The sequence below is a fragment of the Hyperolius riggenbachi genome, chromosome 9 (assembly GCF_040937935.1).
Source record: "Hyperolius riggenbachi isolate aHypRig1 chromosome 9, aHypRig1.pri, whole genome shotgun sequence".
Lineage (NCBI taxonomy): Eukaryota > Metazoa > Chordata > Amphibia > Anura > Hyperoliidae > Hyperolius > Hyperolius riggenbachi.
In genome coordinates, this window is record NC_090654.1 from 295,178,183 (window position 1) to 295,193,890 (window position 15,708).

At 45.0% G+C, this 15,708-nt stretch overlaps 1 protein-coding gene across 1 annotated transcript in view; it reads left to right on the top strand.

Annotated features, from left to right (window-relative positions):
• Positions 1-1,380, top strand: part of AK7 (adenylate kinase 7) — a 91,474-nt gene extending 90,094 nt beyond the window's left edge. Inside the window, exon 18 of the mRNA XM_068254787.1 lies at positions 809-1,380. Within this exon, the coding sequence (XP_068110888.1) occupies positions 809-847 (39 nt within the window). The 3' untranslated portion in view covers positions 848-1,380. The remainder of the gene's footprint in view (positions 1-808) is intronic.
• The last annotated feature ends 14,328 nt before the right edge of the window (positions 1,381-15,708 follow it).

Sequence of the window (15,708 nt, forward strand, 5' to 3'; positions counted from 1 at the left end):
TGTCCCCTCCCCTGCTTACACCTCTCTGACACTGCAGCTGTCCCCTCCCCTGCTTACACCTTTCTGACACTGCAGCTACCCCCCTCCCCTGCTTACACCTCTCTGACACTGCAGCTGTCCCCTCCCCTGCTTACACCCCTCTGACACTGCAGCTACCCCCCTCCCCTGCTTATACCTCTCTGACACTGCAGCTGTCCCCTCCCCTGCTTACACCTCTCTGACACTGCAGCTGTCTCCTCCCCCGCTTACACCTCTCTGACACTGCAGCTGTCCCCTCCCCTGCTTACACCTCTCTGACACTGCAGCTGTCCCCTCCCCTGCTTACACCTCTCTCACACTGCAGCTGTCCCCTCCCCTGCTTACACCTCTCCGATACTGCGTCTGTCTCCTCCCCTGCTTACACCTCTCTGACACTGCGGCTGTCCCCTCCCCTGCTTACACCTCTCTGACACTGCAGCTGTCCCCTCCCCTGCTTACACCTCTCCGATACTGCGTCTGTCTCCTCCCCTGCTTACACCCCTCTGACACTGCAGCTGTCCTTGGTAGGTTTTGGTGCTCCATATCAATAGAATGCTTGGGGCCCCATGTAAAACTCGCAACGGGACCCCAAGCTACTTAGTTACGTGACATCACTGGTAAAAGAATGGCACTGCGGTTTTGCTGATAGACGGGGCAGAGTGGCATACCTCTAATGATTTAGGGACTAGTTATTGCCGTTGACACCCGTTGATCCTGGCAGCATTATTAGAGGCCCCTTTTTATTGGTGATACTCTTTAATCTCCTGCCATGTTTTTGTTTTTCCTAAAGGCGGAATATCTCTTCAAGAATAACCCCCAACTGGAGTGAAGACATCTTCCAAGTTTTTACATTGCCTGTTGTAAAAAAAATTCTAATGCTCCCTTTCAACATACACATAATACTGGAACGTCTTTAGTTAAAAATAAATGTACCATAAAATGGCTATCTCAGCTTTAGGAGCCCACAGTCACATAACCAACATCAAGTTCCCCTCTGCAGCCAGGAACAGAGGGGACTGAATTCTCCAAGAGTTTGGAAGTCTCTGCCACACCCCCCTCTTCTAGACTGTACTGAAGAGGAGAGAGCCTGGCTGGCTTGACCACACCCATTCCCATAAAGCCCTGCAGGAGGCAAAGGTGTGCTGTGTCACTGACTTGCGACAGAGCTCCGCCCTTCAGAATAGGAAGGGGTGTAGAGGAAGAGCACAACTCTCAGAGCACCTGAGATGAAAAAAAAAAAAACCTGATGAGATAATTGTATCTATCCTCCTACTCCTAAAAATGACTTTTTCTTAGACATGCCACAGTTTTAAAACATGAAAAATATATTAAATGTTTTTATTGTCTCAATGACACAGTCTTTCAAGTGTACAGAGCTAAAATATATGAACTATTGATCTTTTTTATCTGTGCAAATGAGAAGATAGACAAGGCTCCATCCACTGCTCTTTATGATTCATTCAGCAATCCAGCGTGTACAAGACATACAAAACAGGCACCAGAGATGCTGGCCTAACAGCCACTTTATGGGGACACCTACAAAACAGCTGTTAGGCCGCAAAACACATTGTCTGGCCTTATTGCACAATAAATATTTTGATCTTCCTATTAACCACTTCTGTGCCAGCAGTCTCTTGTCCCTTAAAGAGAACCTGTAACAAAAAAAAAAGTTCCCCTGGGGGGTACTCACCTCGGGAGGGGAAAGTCTCAGGGTCCCAATGAGACTTCCCCCACCCCTGTAGCTGCAGGCAGTCCAGCGCTGGCTCCCCCGAAGTATCCCGGAATCCTCCCCAACAAGCCTGACAAGCGCTGATTTATTTACCTTCCCGGCTCCAGCGGGGGCGCTGTTGCGGCTCTCTGCTCGGAGATAGGCGAAAATAGCTGATCTCTGTCGGGTCCGCTCTACTGCGCAGGAGACTTGCAGGAGACTTGCACCTCTGCAGTAGAGCGGCCCGACAGCGATCGGCTATTTCTGCCTATCTCCGAGCGGAGAACAGATACTGCGCCTGCGCTGGAGCCGGGAAGGTAAATATTTACATCCCCGCTGTTCTGGCAGCTTTATCGCCGTCTCCGTGGGACCGAGGAGGACGGGAGAAGCTTCAATAGGATCCGGTGGCTTCCCCACCCCCAGGTGAGTACCCCCCAGGGCGGACTGCTGGTACCGCAAAACGCCACTTCCCGACAAATCGCCATACATACTCACCGGTCACAACGCTGTCCCATTGCCGCAGGCTCCTCTCTCTATGACGCCAAAACGCTGTCAGGAGCCGCTTTCATTGGCTCCTGACACTGTCTATCTAATGTGACTGGCTCTCCGTGATCACGTGGTCAGGTGCCAATGAAAGCAGTTGACCTGACCTGCTCACAGAGCTCTGCCATCTTATAGACGGCAGAACGAGCGAATTGAAGCGTGAAAACTGTGGCGGGGATGTGGAATACTGAAGCAATAGAATCTACATCCAGTCAGAACCACAGCACCACCTGCTGGACGTAGATTCGTACTGCTTTGGTCCGGTTCGGTTATTATTATGTATTTATATAGCACTGACATCTTCTGCAGCACATTACAGAGTACATAATTCTGTCACTGACTGTCCTCAGAGGAGTTCACAATCTAATCCTACCATAGTCATAGTGTAATGTCCTACCATTTTATTATTATGTATTTATATAGCACTGACATCTTCTGCAGCACTGTACAGAGTACATAATCATGTCACTGACTGTCCTCAGAGGAGCTGACAATCTAATCCTAACATAGCCATAGTCCAATGTCCTACCATAATATTATTATGTATTTATATAGCACTGACATCTTCTGCAGCACTTTACAGAGTACATAGTCATGTCACTGACTGTCCTCAGAGGAGCTCACAATCTAATCCTACCATAGCTATAGTCTAATGTCCTACCATATTATTATTATTATGTATTTATATAGCAGTGACATCTTCTGCAGCACATTACAGAGTACATAGTCATGTCACTGACTGTCCTCAGAGGAGTTCACAATCTAATCCTACCATAGTCCTAGTCTAATGTCCTACCATATTATTATTATGTATTTATATAGCACTGACATCTCCTGCAGCACTTTACAGAGTACATAGTCATGTCATTGACTGTCCTCAGAGGAGCTCACACTCTAATCCTACCATAGTCCTAGTCTAATGTCCTACCATATTATTATTATGTATTTATATAGCACTGATCTCTTCTGCAGCACATTACAGAGTACATAGCCATGTCACTGACTGTCCTCAGAGGAGCTCACAATCTAATCCTACCATACTCATAGTCTAATGTCCTACCATATTATTATTATGTATTTATATAGCACTGACATCTTCTGCTGCACATTACAGAGTACATAGTCATGTCACTGACTGTCCTCAGAGGAGCTCACACTCTAATCCTACCATAGTCATAGTCTAATGTCCTACCATATTATTATTATGTATTTAAATAGCACTGACATCTTCTGCAGCACATTACAGAGCACATAGTCATGTCACTGACTGTCCTCAGAGGAGCACACAATCTAATCCTACCATAATCATAGTCTAATATCCTACCATATTATTATTATGTATTTATATAGCACTGACATCTCCTGCAGCACATTACAGAGTACATTGTCATGTCACTGACTGTCCTCAGAGGAGCACACAATCTAATCCCTACCATAGTCATAGTCTAATGTCCTACCATATTATTATTATTATGTATTTATATAGCACTGACATCTTCTGCAGCACATTACAGAGTACATAGTCATGTCACTGACTGTCCCCAGAGGAGCTCACACTCTAATCCTACCATAGTCATAGTCTAATGTCCTACCATATTATTATTATGTATTTATATAGCACTGACATCTTCTGCAGCACATTACAGAGTACATAGTCATGTCACTGACTGTCCTCAGAGGAGCTCACACTCTAATCCTAACATACTCATAGTCTAATGTCCTACCATATTATTATTATGTATTTATATAACACTGACATCTGCAGGCTGAACCACTGTACAGAGTACATAGTAATTTCTCTGCCAACAGAGTACTATGGTTACAATGGGCAGGAAAATGAGCACCTAACCTCCTATGTGAATGAGGCCTAGATGTCTTTATCACTAGTGGCTGACCTCACCCGTGTAGCACTTGCCTCTGCTCTGCTGTTGAGCGCAGCCCTTATTGTCCTGTAAGCCACAATGGCGCAGTGTGACTGTATACACCCGGTGTTTGTTTGCTTTTTCACCATGCTGTTTTCAGAGTAATAACGGAATTATGTTGCATAGAAAATCAGCTAAAACAACAGAAAATAAACCCAAGTTGTGTTATTCCCCAGAAATCACCACTTTACATCGCTACTGATGAAGCCCCTGCGCGATACTCTCTCCGCTGATCGCCAGAGACAGCCTTCTGATCTGCGATCTGTTTTAATTTGTAAAGATACTTTCACTGAGACAGTTCAGGAACATTTTATGGCTTTTATCACCAGCTTAAAAATCATCTTAATTGCTTCTGAGAGGTTGAGCAGCCGCAGTGCTGCTTATTGTCCACAAGATGGCGCTAAGTGATTGTGTAATCAGCGACACATCTGGAGTCTTGTCTGAGCTGAGAGAACTGGCCGGTTTGCATTGATGGGGAGCAGAGATGGGAGGCTGGCGGTACCCACAGGGGGTCTCCTGGACTGGATCTGAATGGTATTAGGTGATAATAGACTCACCTGGAACATACTGGACCACAGTAAGGTTGCTCAAAGGTTAGTAAATCCGTTATTGAGTGACTGCAGTCTCTTACAGGCAATTTAAAGGGTTATTTAAGCGGAAAAAAGTAACTTATCTGGGGCTTCTTGCAGCCCCCGGCAGTCATCCTGTGCTTGCGCTGTCCTTCGGCGACCCTCCAGTCAGCAGCGGCGACCTCAAAGCTGGCCGGTCACAGCCAGTCGGAGGCAGAAGCAGGAAATGTGGGCGCATGAGGCAAGTGGACAAAAAGGGCGCCGCCATTCACTCTCATGCTAAATATGGTTTGATGGGCGCCCAACGGGAAATTTGGGCGCCTGGTAAATAATAACGTTTACAAACATACCATATAATAACGTTGATAAACATAATAAAAAGATATTTAGTGGAAAATACAAAATTCCTCAAATAACTATCAAATTATTTTTCAAATCAATATATTTAAACGATATGGGTGTTTTAGGGTTAGGCAATACTAGGGGAGTTTTAGGGGTAGGCACCACCAGAGGGGATTTAGGGTTAGGTTCCACCAGAGCGGATTTAGGGTTAGGCACCACCAGCGGGGTCTTAGGGTTAGGTTCCACCAGAGCGGATTTAGGGTTAGGCACCACCAGCGGGGTCTTAGGGTTAGGTTCCACCAGAGCGGATTTAGGGTTAGGCACCACCAGCAGGGTCTTAGGGTTAGGTTCCACCAGAGCGGATTTAGGGTTAGGCACCACCAGAGGGGATTTAGGGTTAGGCACCACCAGGGGGTCTTAGGGTTAGGCACCATCAGGGGAGATTTAGGGTTAGGCTCCACCAGAGGGGATTTAGGGTTAGGTTCCCCCAGGGGGGTCTTAGGGTTAGGCACCACCAGGGGAAGTCTTAGGCTAAGGCACCACCAGAGGGGATTTAGGGTTATGCACCACCAGGGGGGTCTTAAGGTTAGAAACCACCCAGGGGGTCTTAGGGTTAGGAAAGTACTTATATATATTTTTTCATTGTTACAAACGATATTTTCACATTTCATTACGTAAAGAAACGATAAATGAAGGTTATATATGATATTATACAATTATAACTATTATACATTTATTATCGTTTTCAGTGTTAACAATATTTTCAGATTTTATTACATGAAGAAAGGATAAAAAAAGGTTATACACAATATTATACAAATATACATATCTTATCATTTCCAGTGTTATAAACGATATTTTCAGATTTTTTTATACAACAAGAAACAATAAAATATGGTTCTTGACAAAATCATTAAATTTTGGCTACACCATGCGCCCTTTTTTCCAGGCGCCCTTTTTTGATGTACGGGTCGGAGGCTACTGCACATGTATGCCGGAGTTCAGTTTAAAAAATCAATGTATTGCGTACATGCGTTACTCCCTGTAACGCGTGCCCGCCGTCAAAAGTAAAATCAAAATAAAGTGTGGGGGCATCTAGTGGCCAAAAAGTAAAATTTCACCTTAAAATGTCAATGCTGTTTTAAATACATTTAAAATAGCATTGATTAACCCCTCCCATAGTTACCCAAATAAAACTTTTAATTAAAAAAAAAAGTTACATTTAAAAAAAATACATAAATAGTTACCTTAGGGACTAAACTTTTTAATATGTATGTCAAGTGTGTATATTACTGCTTTATTTGCACACAAAAAAGTGCTTGTAATTAGTGATGGATGAAAAATTGATAAAATACACCTTTATTTCCAAATAAAATATTGTCGCCATGCATTGTGATAAGGACATAATTTAAATGGTGTAATAACTGGGACAAATGGTCAAATAAAATACGTGAGTTTTAATTAATGTAGCATGTATTATTTAAAGCTATAATAGAGGAAACTGAGAACATTTTTTTTCAATTTATTTATTATTATTCCCATTAAAATGCATTTAGAATAAAACAATTCTTAGCATAATGTACCACCCAAAGAAAGCCTAATTGATGGCAAAAAAAAGGATATAGATCATTTTGTTGTGATGAGTAGCGATAAAGTTATTGGTGAATGATTGGGAGAGGTACTGACAGGTGAAAATTGCTCTGGTCCTTAGGCGGAAAAAACCCTCAGTGGTGAACTATTCACTTTCCCAAAGTCAAATAACAAAGAAGTGCATTGTCTCAGTTACTTGCCCACGCCGCAGAATGCCAATCCGTGTGCAGTGCTAGTCGCCCCCCTACCATCTGTTCAGAACAGTATGTTCAGGACTTGTTCCCTGCATTGTTGACCTGACGATCAAGTGTTGTTGGGTGAGCATGTGGACAGGGCTTTAGTAAAGATGCACATGCCAGGGCCGTTTTTAGCATTAGGCACCCTAGGCAGGAGCCTAGAGGCACCAGTGTGCCGAGAGGTGGCTGTTGTTGGTTTGCAAATCCATACTCACCATCTTTGAGCTGCAGAAAATGTGCAACGTGCTTATTGCTGCACCACTGCCCATACAACTCCCATGCAGGTGATGTCCTGGCCAAGATATGCACTACACACTAGGGATAAATGAGCAAAGTTTTCAAGATCAGTCTTGCAGCGAATCGCCCCCAACCTCGCTTAGTGACATTCTGGTGACATCAGCAGCCCGTTTTCACCATGAAGCCATATCAGGCGAGAATAAGGATCTTCCGTAAAAGATTAGGTAGAAGTGACAACAACTGTGAATATTAAATGTTAGTACGATCTTTAGATCTTTTTAGCTGTTAATTGCAATCAAAAACAGGATTTATCGATTGTTTCCCTTCAGCTTACAAAAAACTGATTTGCAAGATTCTCGCGGACTGATTGGGATTTTGACAAGAATCTCGCTCAGCTGCTGGGGAGAATTTTGTCCCTGGCATTCCCTATCGAGAATCGGTCTGCGGTGTATGGCTGGCAACAGATCTGTCTCTGATCAGATTGGATCACACAAAGATCTGTCTCTTGGCCGATCTGCCCATATATTGGGTGAGACAATATCCGCTGTCAGGATAAAGCTCTCTGTGTGTCAGTCAGAGAAGAGTTTCTGCATTTCCCCGACTTTGCTGATAACAAGTCTCTCCAGAGGGGTTCCATAGAGCGTTATTTGTCCCCAGACCTGCAGATTCGCCCCCCTCGATGCTGCCAATTATCTGCACCCCCCTCTCCCGCTCCCCGCAATCGTCCGCATTCCTCCGGCACTTAAAACATATAAAATACCTTTTTTTCCCTTCATAGAGATGCTGAATTATTAAAGCCAAACGCTATATTAGATAATGTATCCCTGACTAATATGATTTCTGCAGAATGAGTTTGATGCAGGAACGGATTAGGGGATAGTTTGTGAACTTTCTTCCACTGCAAGTTTCAAAATTGATTTTCCGAATCAGCTGGAGCTTTCGATTATTCCTAAATTAAGGCTGGAGGCTACAGGAACTGGATATTCTAATAAAGCTGTTAGAAGGGAATAAAGAAGGAGGGGAAAAAAGGGAAATGTATTTCTTATCATTCACTTTAAAGGGGAAGACTAGTAGTGTTGCCTGTGTGCAGGGCCGGGCCGAGGCAGAGGCGAGAGAGGCTCCAGCCTCAGGGCGCATTGTTGGAGGGGGTGTGGATGGAGAAGCATGTGATCACGTGACTGATGTGTGAGTCACCGATTTGCTGTAATCACTCCCTTCTTTCTCCTACACAGAAAGGACACGTGATCAGGAGCAGCCAATCAGAGCCTGCAAATCTGTCACCTGATCATACAGATCACATGCTTCTCCCTAACAAATACCCATGACTCCCGGCTTTCTGAGATAAGACAAAGGGGCACTTTAAGATACGCCCAACTGCACCTCTACACTCTACATATTACAAATGTACAGTTCCATTCTAGCCCTGTCAGTTTGCAGCAGTTTTCTATGGCTGGGGTCACACATTAAAGGTGTACAGTCCCATTCCAGTCCAGTCCTGTCCTTTCCTGACAGTTTTCATTAGTTCTCTATGGCTGGGGTCACAGATAAAAAAAGAACAAAGTAGCATCCTCTGGAGCCCCTAGACTCTCTCCAGGCCCTAGGCAATGGTTACTTTCCTACTGTTACTTTGCTGTGTAAGATGGTATTCACTGTCACTATTCAGTTTATTTGCTTTCAGGTGCTGGCTTTAAATGCCACAATTCTCTTAAGCTTAGAATTAATGGTGCATGTAACCAGGCCAGTTACAATTTGAACTCGGAATTTACGATGTCTCCCCATCACCAGAGTCTGCTTTATGTCATGTTGATATTGATCTTATCATGTTAGCCAGGATGCCTGGCAAAGCCTCCTCAGTAACAGTTGAGGCATCTAATTACATTCATGTTTGCTAAAGAATGTTTCTCCTCTGTATGTCAGTGTATATAAGCTGTGTTTTTCAGTTCTGGTCAGGAACCAGTCCTACGAAGGCTTTTTATAAGCTGAAAGCTCACTGTTTATCCATCTCTAAGTTAGCCAATAAATGGTATCATCCTGATTCAAAACTTCTTGCTTTTCCTAAGTAACGAAAGCCTCTGTAGAGTAAGCTTCCCTTCTCCTTCTCAAGCCCACCGCTGCTTGCCGGACCTTCTTCCTCTTTATTATGACTGTGCCCCCTTCCATGTACAAGTGCGGGCACACTGTACATGTGTGAGTACAGCTGCGCTCCCCTCCATGTACAAGTGCGGGCACACTGTACATGTGTGAGTACGGCTGCGCTCCCCTCCATGTACAAGTGCGGGCACACTGTACATGTGTGAGTACAGCTGCGCTCCCCTCCATGTACAAGTGCGGGCACACTGTACATGTGTGAGTAAGGCTGCGCTCCCCTCCATGTACAAGTGCGGGCACACTGTACATGTGTGAGTACGGCTGCGCCCCCTTCCATGTACAAGTGCGGGCACACTGTACATGTGTGAGTACAGCTGCGCTCCCCTCCATGTACAAGTGCGGGCACACTGTACATGTGTGAGTACGGCTGCGCTCCCCTCCATGTACAAGTGCGGGCACACTGTACATGTGTGAGTACAGCTGCGCTCCCCTCCATGTACAAGTGCGGGCACACTGTACATGTGTGAGTAAGGCTGCGCTCCCCTCCATGTACAAGTGCGGGCACACTGTACATGTGTGAGTACAGCTGCGCTCCCCTCCATGTACAAGTGCGGGCACACTGTACATGTGTGAGTACGGCTGCGCTCCCCTCCATGTACAAGTGCGGGCACACTGTACATGTGTGAGTACGGCTGTGCTCCCCTCCATGTACAAGTGCGGGCACACTGTACATGTGTGAGTACGGCTGCGCTCCCCTCCATGTACAAGTGCGGGCACACTGTACATGTGTGAGTACGGCTGCGCTCCCCTCCATGTACAAGTGCGGGCACACTGTACATGTGTGAGTACGGCTGCGCTCCCCTCCATGTACAAGTGCGGGCACACTGTACATGTGTGAGTACGGCTGCGCTCCCCTCCATGTACAAGTGCGGGCACACTGTACATGTGTGAGTACGGCTGCGCTCCCCTCCATGTACAAGTGCGGGCACACTGTACATGTGTGAGTACAGCTGCAGTGCACGGAAGCACAGAGCTGCGCATGAACAGCCAGCTCTCATCAGCGGATATGTTTAGACGGTCCCGGCACGGCAACGGTGGGGATCAAAAACCTCTGAATGAACCAGAGGCTTCCCCCGAATGATGTAAGTACCCAACTTGTCATAATAGAAAGAAAAGAAAGAAGACTTTCGTGTATTTATAGAATGATCCACAACAACAAAAAACAATATACTGGTGATAACTATACTGGATTTAAAGGGAATCTGAACTGAAAATAAACGTATGATGTAATGCATTGTATGTGTAGTACAGCTAAGAAATAGAACATTAGTAACAAAGATATGAGTCTCATATTGTTTCCAGTACAGGAAGAGTTAAGAAATTTCATTTGTTATCTATGCAAAAGAGCTTCTCTGAGCTCCATGACCCAAAAAGTCCTGGACAGCACTGTCTTTTGAAGCCCTTATCTCAAATGTCTCTCATTGTTTCTTGTTTGTTTATGATTTTCCTGTAGAGGAAAGCTCAAAAAGTCATTAGCCTGCTATGTGAAACCATGTAGAATGCTGAGTGTATTGTGTAAACTGCACATATTAAAGAATGATGCAATGTTATAAAAACAAAAAGCTAAATACCTGAAAATAAAAATATGAGACTCTTTACTTTGCTATTAATATTCTATTAATTATCTGTACTATGCATAGAATTCATACGTTTATTTTCCGCTTCAGTGTCACAGTACTCCAACACAAAATGAAGGGCGCAGGTTCACATGATCAGCTGCTGGCGGATTGTTTTGCACGGTTGGCATTGATTCCTGTCAATTCCTCATCCCGTGCTGCGGTGCTTCTGCCATCTACGGTAAACGTATTGAGATGAACGCTCCTGTTCGGTGGATACCGGCAGTGGCTGGATAGTGTAATGGTTAAGGGCTCTGCCTCTGACACAGGAGACCCGGGTTCGAATCTCGGCTCTGCCTGTTCAGTAAGCCAGCACCTATTCAGTAGGAGACCTTAGGCAAGTCTCCCTAACACTGCTACTGCTTATAGAGCGCGTCCTAGTGGCTGCTGCTCTGGCGCTTTGAGTCCGCCAGGAGAAAAGCGCGATATAAATGTTCTGTGTTTGTCTTGAACGATGGAGATGGATGCCCTCCGTCTGAACGGCTCTTGTTTCCCATAAAGTTCTTACACTTTTAATTAATAAATGGCACCTTTAATGCCCTAGATCTGTACATAAAACTTAACAGAGGGATAAAAGGGTCAAGGAGAGGGGCGCGGGGATTGGCTTCCAAAACCGGGACAGTTGGGAGGTTTGCCAGTGTCCCAGATGCCTCAAGGCACTCAGAGTGCTGGCCTTTCCTCATAGAAAACCCAGAATACTTTTCTGCGCTCGCAGTATGGCTGCACCCTGCCGATTCGTAAAACTTTTATCCCCAATAATTAAACACAGATATAAATCATGCATCTGTAAACTCCTGAAAACACATAACGCCGCTGACCGAAAACCTCTCTCCGATTCCTTGAAATGTTTTGCTATCTGGCACGCGGCCCCTGTTCCAGAACCTCCCATTGCGCGGTGCCTGGTGTCTTGTATGTGGCAGAGATTTGGCACGGACGGCAGCCCTTGTTTGCATTTTCTGTCTGCAGTGAAGCTGTTAATAATGAGATTGATGATAAAGTTGTTGAAAAGAGACAGTTGGAGAAGGCAGCTCTCCATGAGTGACAGAGGGCATGCCCTGCGTTCGCAGCCAAGAACGCCGCCTCCAGCAGTGTGCCGACAGTGCCTGGACACCGTGCCAAGACTGTTAGAAGTAGCAGGAGGAAAGACAAGCTTTCGTATCTCTATTAATACTGTGCTTCTGCCTTCATGAATAATAATGGCTGATCCCTCGTTCTGTACATGTTGTGGACAGCGCGGCCTGAGCCAAGTGCCAGCCACCCCCCAATGTCCAGGGACCGCCCGTGGCATAGAGGATCTGTCCCTGGAAATATTGCTAGACCAGCGCACGACACTGCATCCAACTTTTATTGCAGGTGAGTGGTACACTCTGCCTCAACCAGGGTGTGCTGCTAAGATGATTAAAGAATACCCGAAGTGACATGTGACATGATGAGATAGACATGGGTATGTACAGTGCCTAGCACACAAATAACTATGCTGTGTTCCTTTTTTTCTTTCTCTGCCTGAAAGAGTTAAATATCAGGTATGTAAGTGGCTGACTCAGTCCTGACTCAGACAGGAAGTAACTACAGTGTGACCCTCACTGATGAGAAATTCCAACTATAAAACACTTTCCTAGCAGAAAATGGCTTCTAAGAGCAGGAAAGAGATCAAAAGGGTCAACAGTTCATAGATTTTAGCTCTGGCATACTTCAATGAATGTGTCATTGAGCAAAAACATTAAAACAGTTAAAACTTAAAAGTAGATTTAAAGGGACTCCGAGCAGTAAATAAATACAAATCTGAACTTACCTGGGGCTTTCTCCAGCCCACCGCAGGTCGGGAGGTCCCTCGACGTCCTTCTGGCTCCTCTCCCGGTGCCTGCTCAGAGATGGCTCCCGGCGACACTCGGACTGAGCGTCGGGCTCCCTCTTCCAGAAAGATGACGTCAGTCGTCACCACGCCGGCCACCTCGCGACATCATCATTTATTGCATTATTTTCACTGCAGTTGCTCTTTGAGTGCGGTTACCTCATCAGTATGATCTACTTAATGTACATTATGGAACAGTGAAACAACTGGCAAGGGCACAGATAAGCTCTGATCACCTCTCCAGCATGATGCAGGTGCAAGTTCCATACTCACTACTTCAGTCACCACCCGTTGCCATCACCTTCTGCCACATGTTTTTATACTGTAATGTAGGGATGCTGAGAAATGTAGCCTGGAACCTATTGTTCTTCTTACTTTGAGAGTCACATAATCACCCACCATATAGAGGTAAAAAGAAAAGGAGTTTTGAAATCTCATTTCGTCCACAAGACAAGTCTATTGTCCACCACTTACTTCTATACACTGTATATATTTGCATATCTTCCTGATTGGCATCACAATTTGCCTTGATAAACGTTAGACTTAAAGCGGGATCGTCACCATAAAAATCAAATTTCAACAGCAACTGGTCCAAGTGTATTAAGTGATAAAGATTCTAATCCTGCATTCAAAACTTTCAAAACTTTTTCTGCTGTTATGGTGTGGAGTTATCACCATATATACCTTAGGAGCACTGGCCCTTTAATAGCCATTGCCATTCAGTTGCATGCTGGGGGTTCTTTTTATCTATAATATATATATTTCTCCTCTTCCCTTTATTTCCCTGACTAGCTGCCTATCTGAAACACGATCCCCTGCTCACTTGTGTTTACAAGCAAGGCTGAGGTGACTCAGGATTGGAGGAGAAAAAAAAAATGTAAAGGGAAGAAATTACATCAGGATTTAGCCTCAAACTGTGGGCAAAACACATGGCCCCCACCAGGAACAGAATTCTCTTCATTTACTATATAACATTCACTGAAATCAAAATGTGGACAGTACAATAGATGTGTTATGTAAGTAGATCAAGTATTTATCTACATATGTGTTTTTTTCCCCTGGCATAGTATGGCTGATCCTACTGCTTTAAAGCAAACCTTAATCGAAAATATTTTTCAGCACCCATACAGACAAATCATGAAATAGTGAACTTTTCTGTTTCTTCGCCACACAGAGTTTTACCATGTCAATGAGTTAAGCTGAAGTTGCTTGCTGCAGTGCAGTTCACCGGGGAGCATGATGGTGGAACTTGTTGCGTTTTGGTTCGTTGGCTGTTGGTTGAACCTGTAAGCTGGCGTTCCTGCATCGGTGAACCCGCCAATCCTGACACCAATGTGGGTTTGCTTGTTCATTTCCATTGCCCTGGCTCACCCTCCTGGAGCTGCACTGACATCACCGTCCCCCAGCCAGCCGGTGCCGGTTAGAATTAGGCATCGGTTGGTTGGTTACGGTCAAGAACATTGCGTGGGGGGATTGGTTAGGGTTAGGCAGGGCCGGCGCTACCCTAGAGGCAAAGGAGGCAGCTGCCCCAGGGCCCCAGAGCTTGTAGGGGCCCCCAGTGGCTACAAGAGGAAAAAAAAATTTCAAATCGGTCTTATAGTTTTTGAGAAAATCGATTTTAAAGTTTCAAAGGAAAAAAAATACACATTTAAAAACCTGCCGACTTTAATGGTTAATAGCAAATCCACCTTAAATGCTAGAAACCCTAAATTTGCAGGATATGTTAAGGGGATCATTAGAAATAAGAGGAAAAAACTATTTTTCAAAAAGACCTTCTAGTTTTTGAGAAAATCGATTTTAACGTTTCGAAGGAAAAAAGTATACTTTTATATGCGGTAAATGTAACTTTTAGTATCAAACCTAACGGTAGTGTAATTTTACATGCATCAAACGAAAGCACAATAAATTTCCTGACGGGGTTTCCCGGGGGTCTATAAGCAGCCACAGCGCTTTGGCCAGGGAATCGCTATACAGCCGCAATATGGCTGTATGAAGATTCCTGGCATTTTTTCCTATTTTCCCAATTTTTTTTTTATGAGTGTGGGAATTTAAAAAAAAAAAATATGTGGGGTCCACCCTCCTGAAACTTTTTAACCCCTTGTCCCCCATGCAGGCTGGGATAGCCAGAATGTGGAGCTCCGACCGATTGGGACTTCACACCCTGACTATACCAGCTGCAGAAAAGGTCCCCTAATGCCAATTTTTGTTCCGGGGTATATGTTGGGGGGGCCCCCCAGGTTTATTTTGCCCTGGGGCCCCATTGTTGCTTAAACCGGCCCTGGGGTTAGGCATCAGTTAGGGGGTTGGTTAGGAATTTTGCGGCAGGGATTGGTTAGAGTTAGGCATCGGTTGGGGAGTTGGTTAGAGTTAGCAATTTTTTAGCAGAAGATTGGTTAGAATTAGGCATCGGTTTGGGGGTCAGTTATGGAGTTTTGCAGGTTAGGAATTTTGTGGCAGGTATTGGTTAGAGTTAGGCATCAGTTAAGGGGTTCGTTAGAGTTATGAGTTTTTCAGCAGAGGATTGGTTAGGGTTAGGCATCGGTTTGGGGGTTGGTTTGGAATTTTGCGGCAAGGATTGGTTAGGGTTAGGCATCGGTTGGGGGGTTCGTTAGGAATTTTGCGGTGGGATTGGTTAGAGTTAGGAATCGGTTGGGGGGTTGGTTAGGAATTTTGTGGTAGGGATTGGTTAGGGTTAGGCATCAGTTGGGGGGTTGGTTAGGAATTTTGCGGACGGATTGGTTAGAGTTAGGAATCGGTTGGGGGGTTGGTTAGGAATTTTGTGGCAGGGATTGGTTGGGGTTAGGAATCGGTTGGGGGTTGGTTAGGAATTTTGTGGTAGGGATTGATTAGGGTTAGGCATCAGTTGGGGGGTTGGTTTGGAATTTTGCGGCAGAGATTGGTTAGGGTTAGGCATCGGTTGGGGCAGT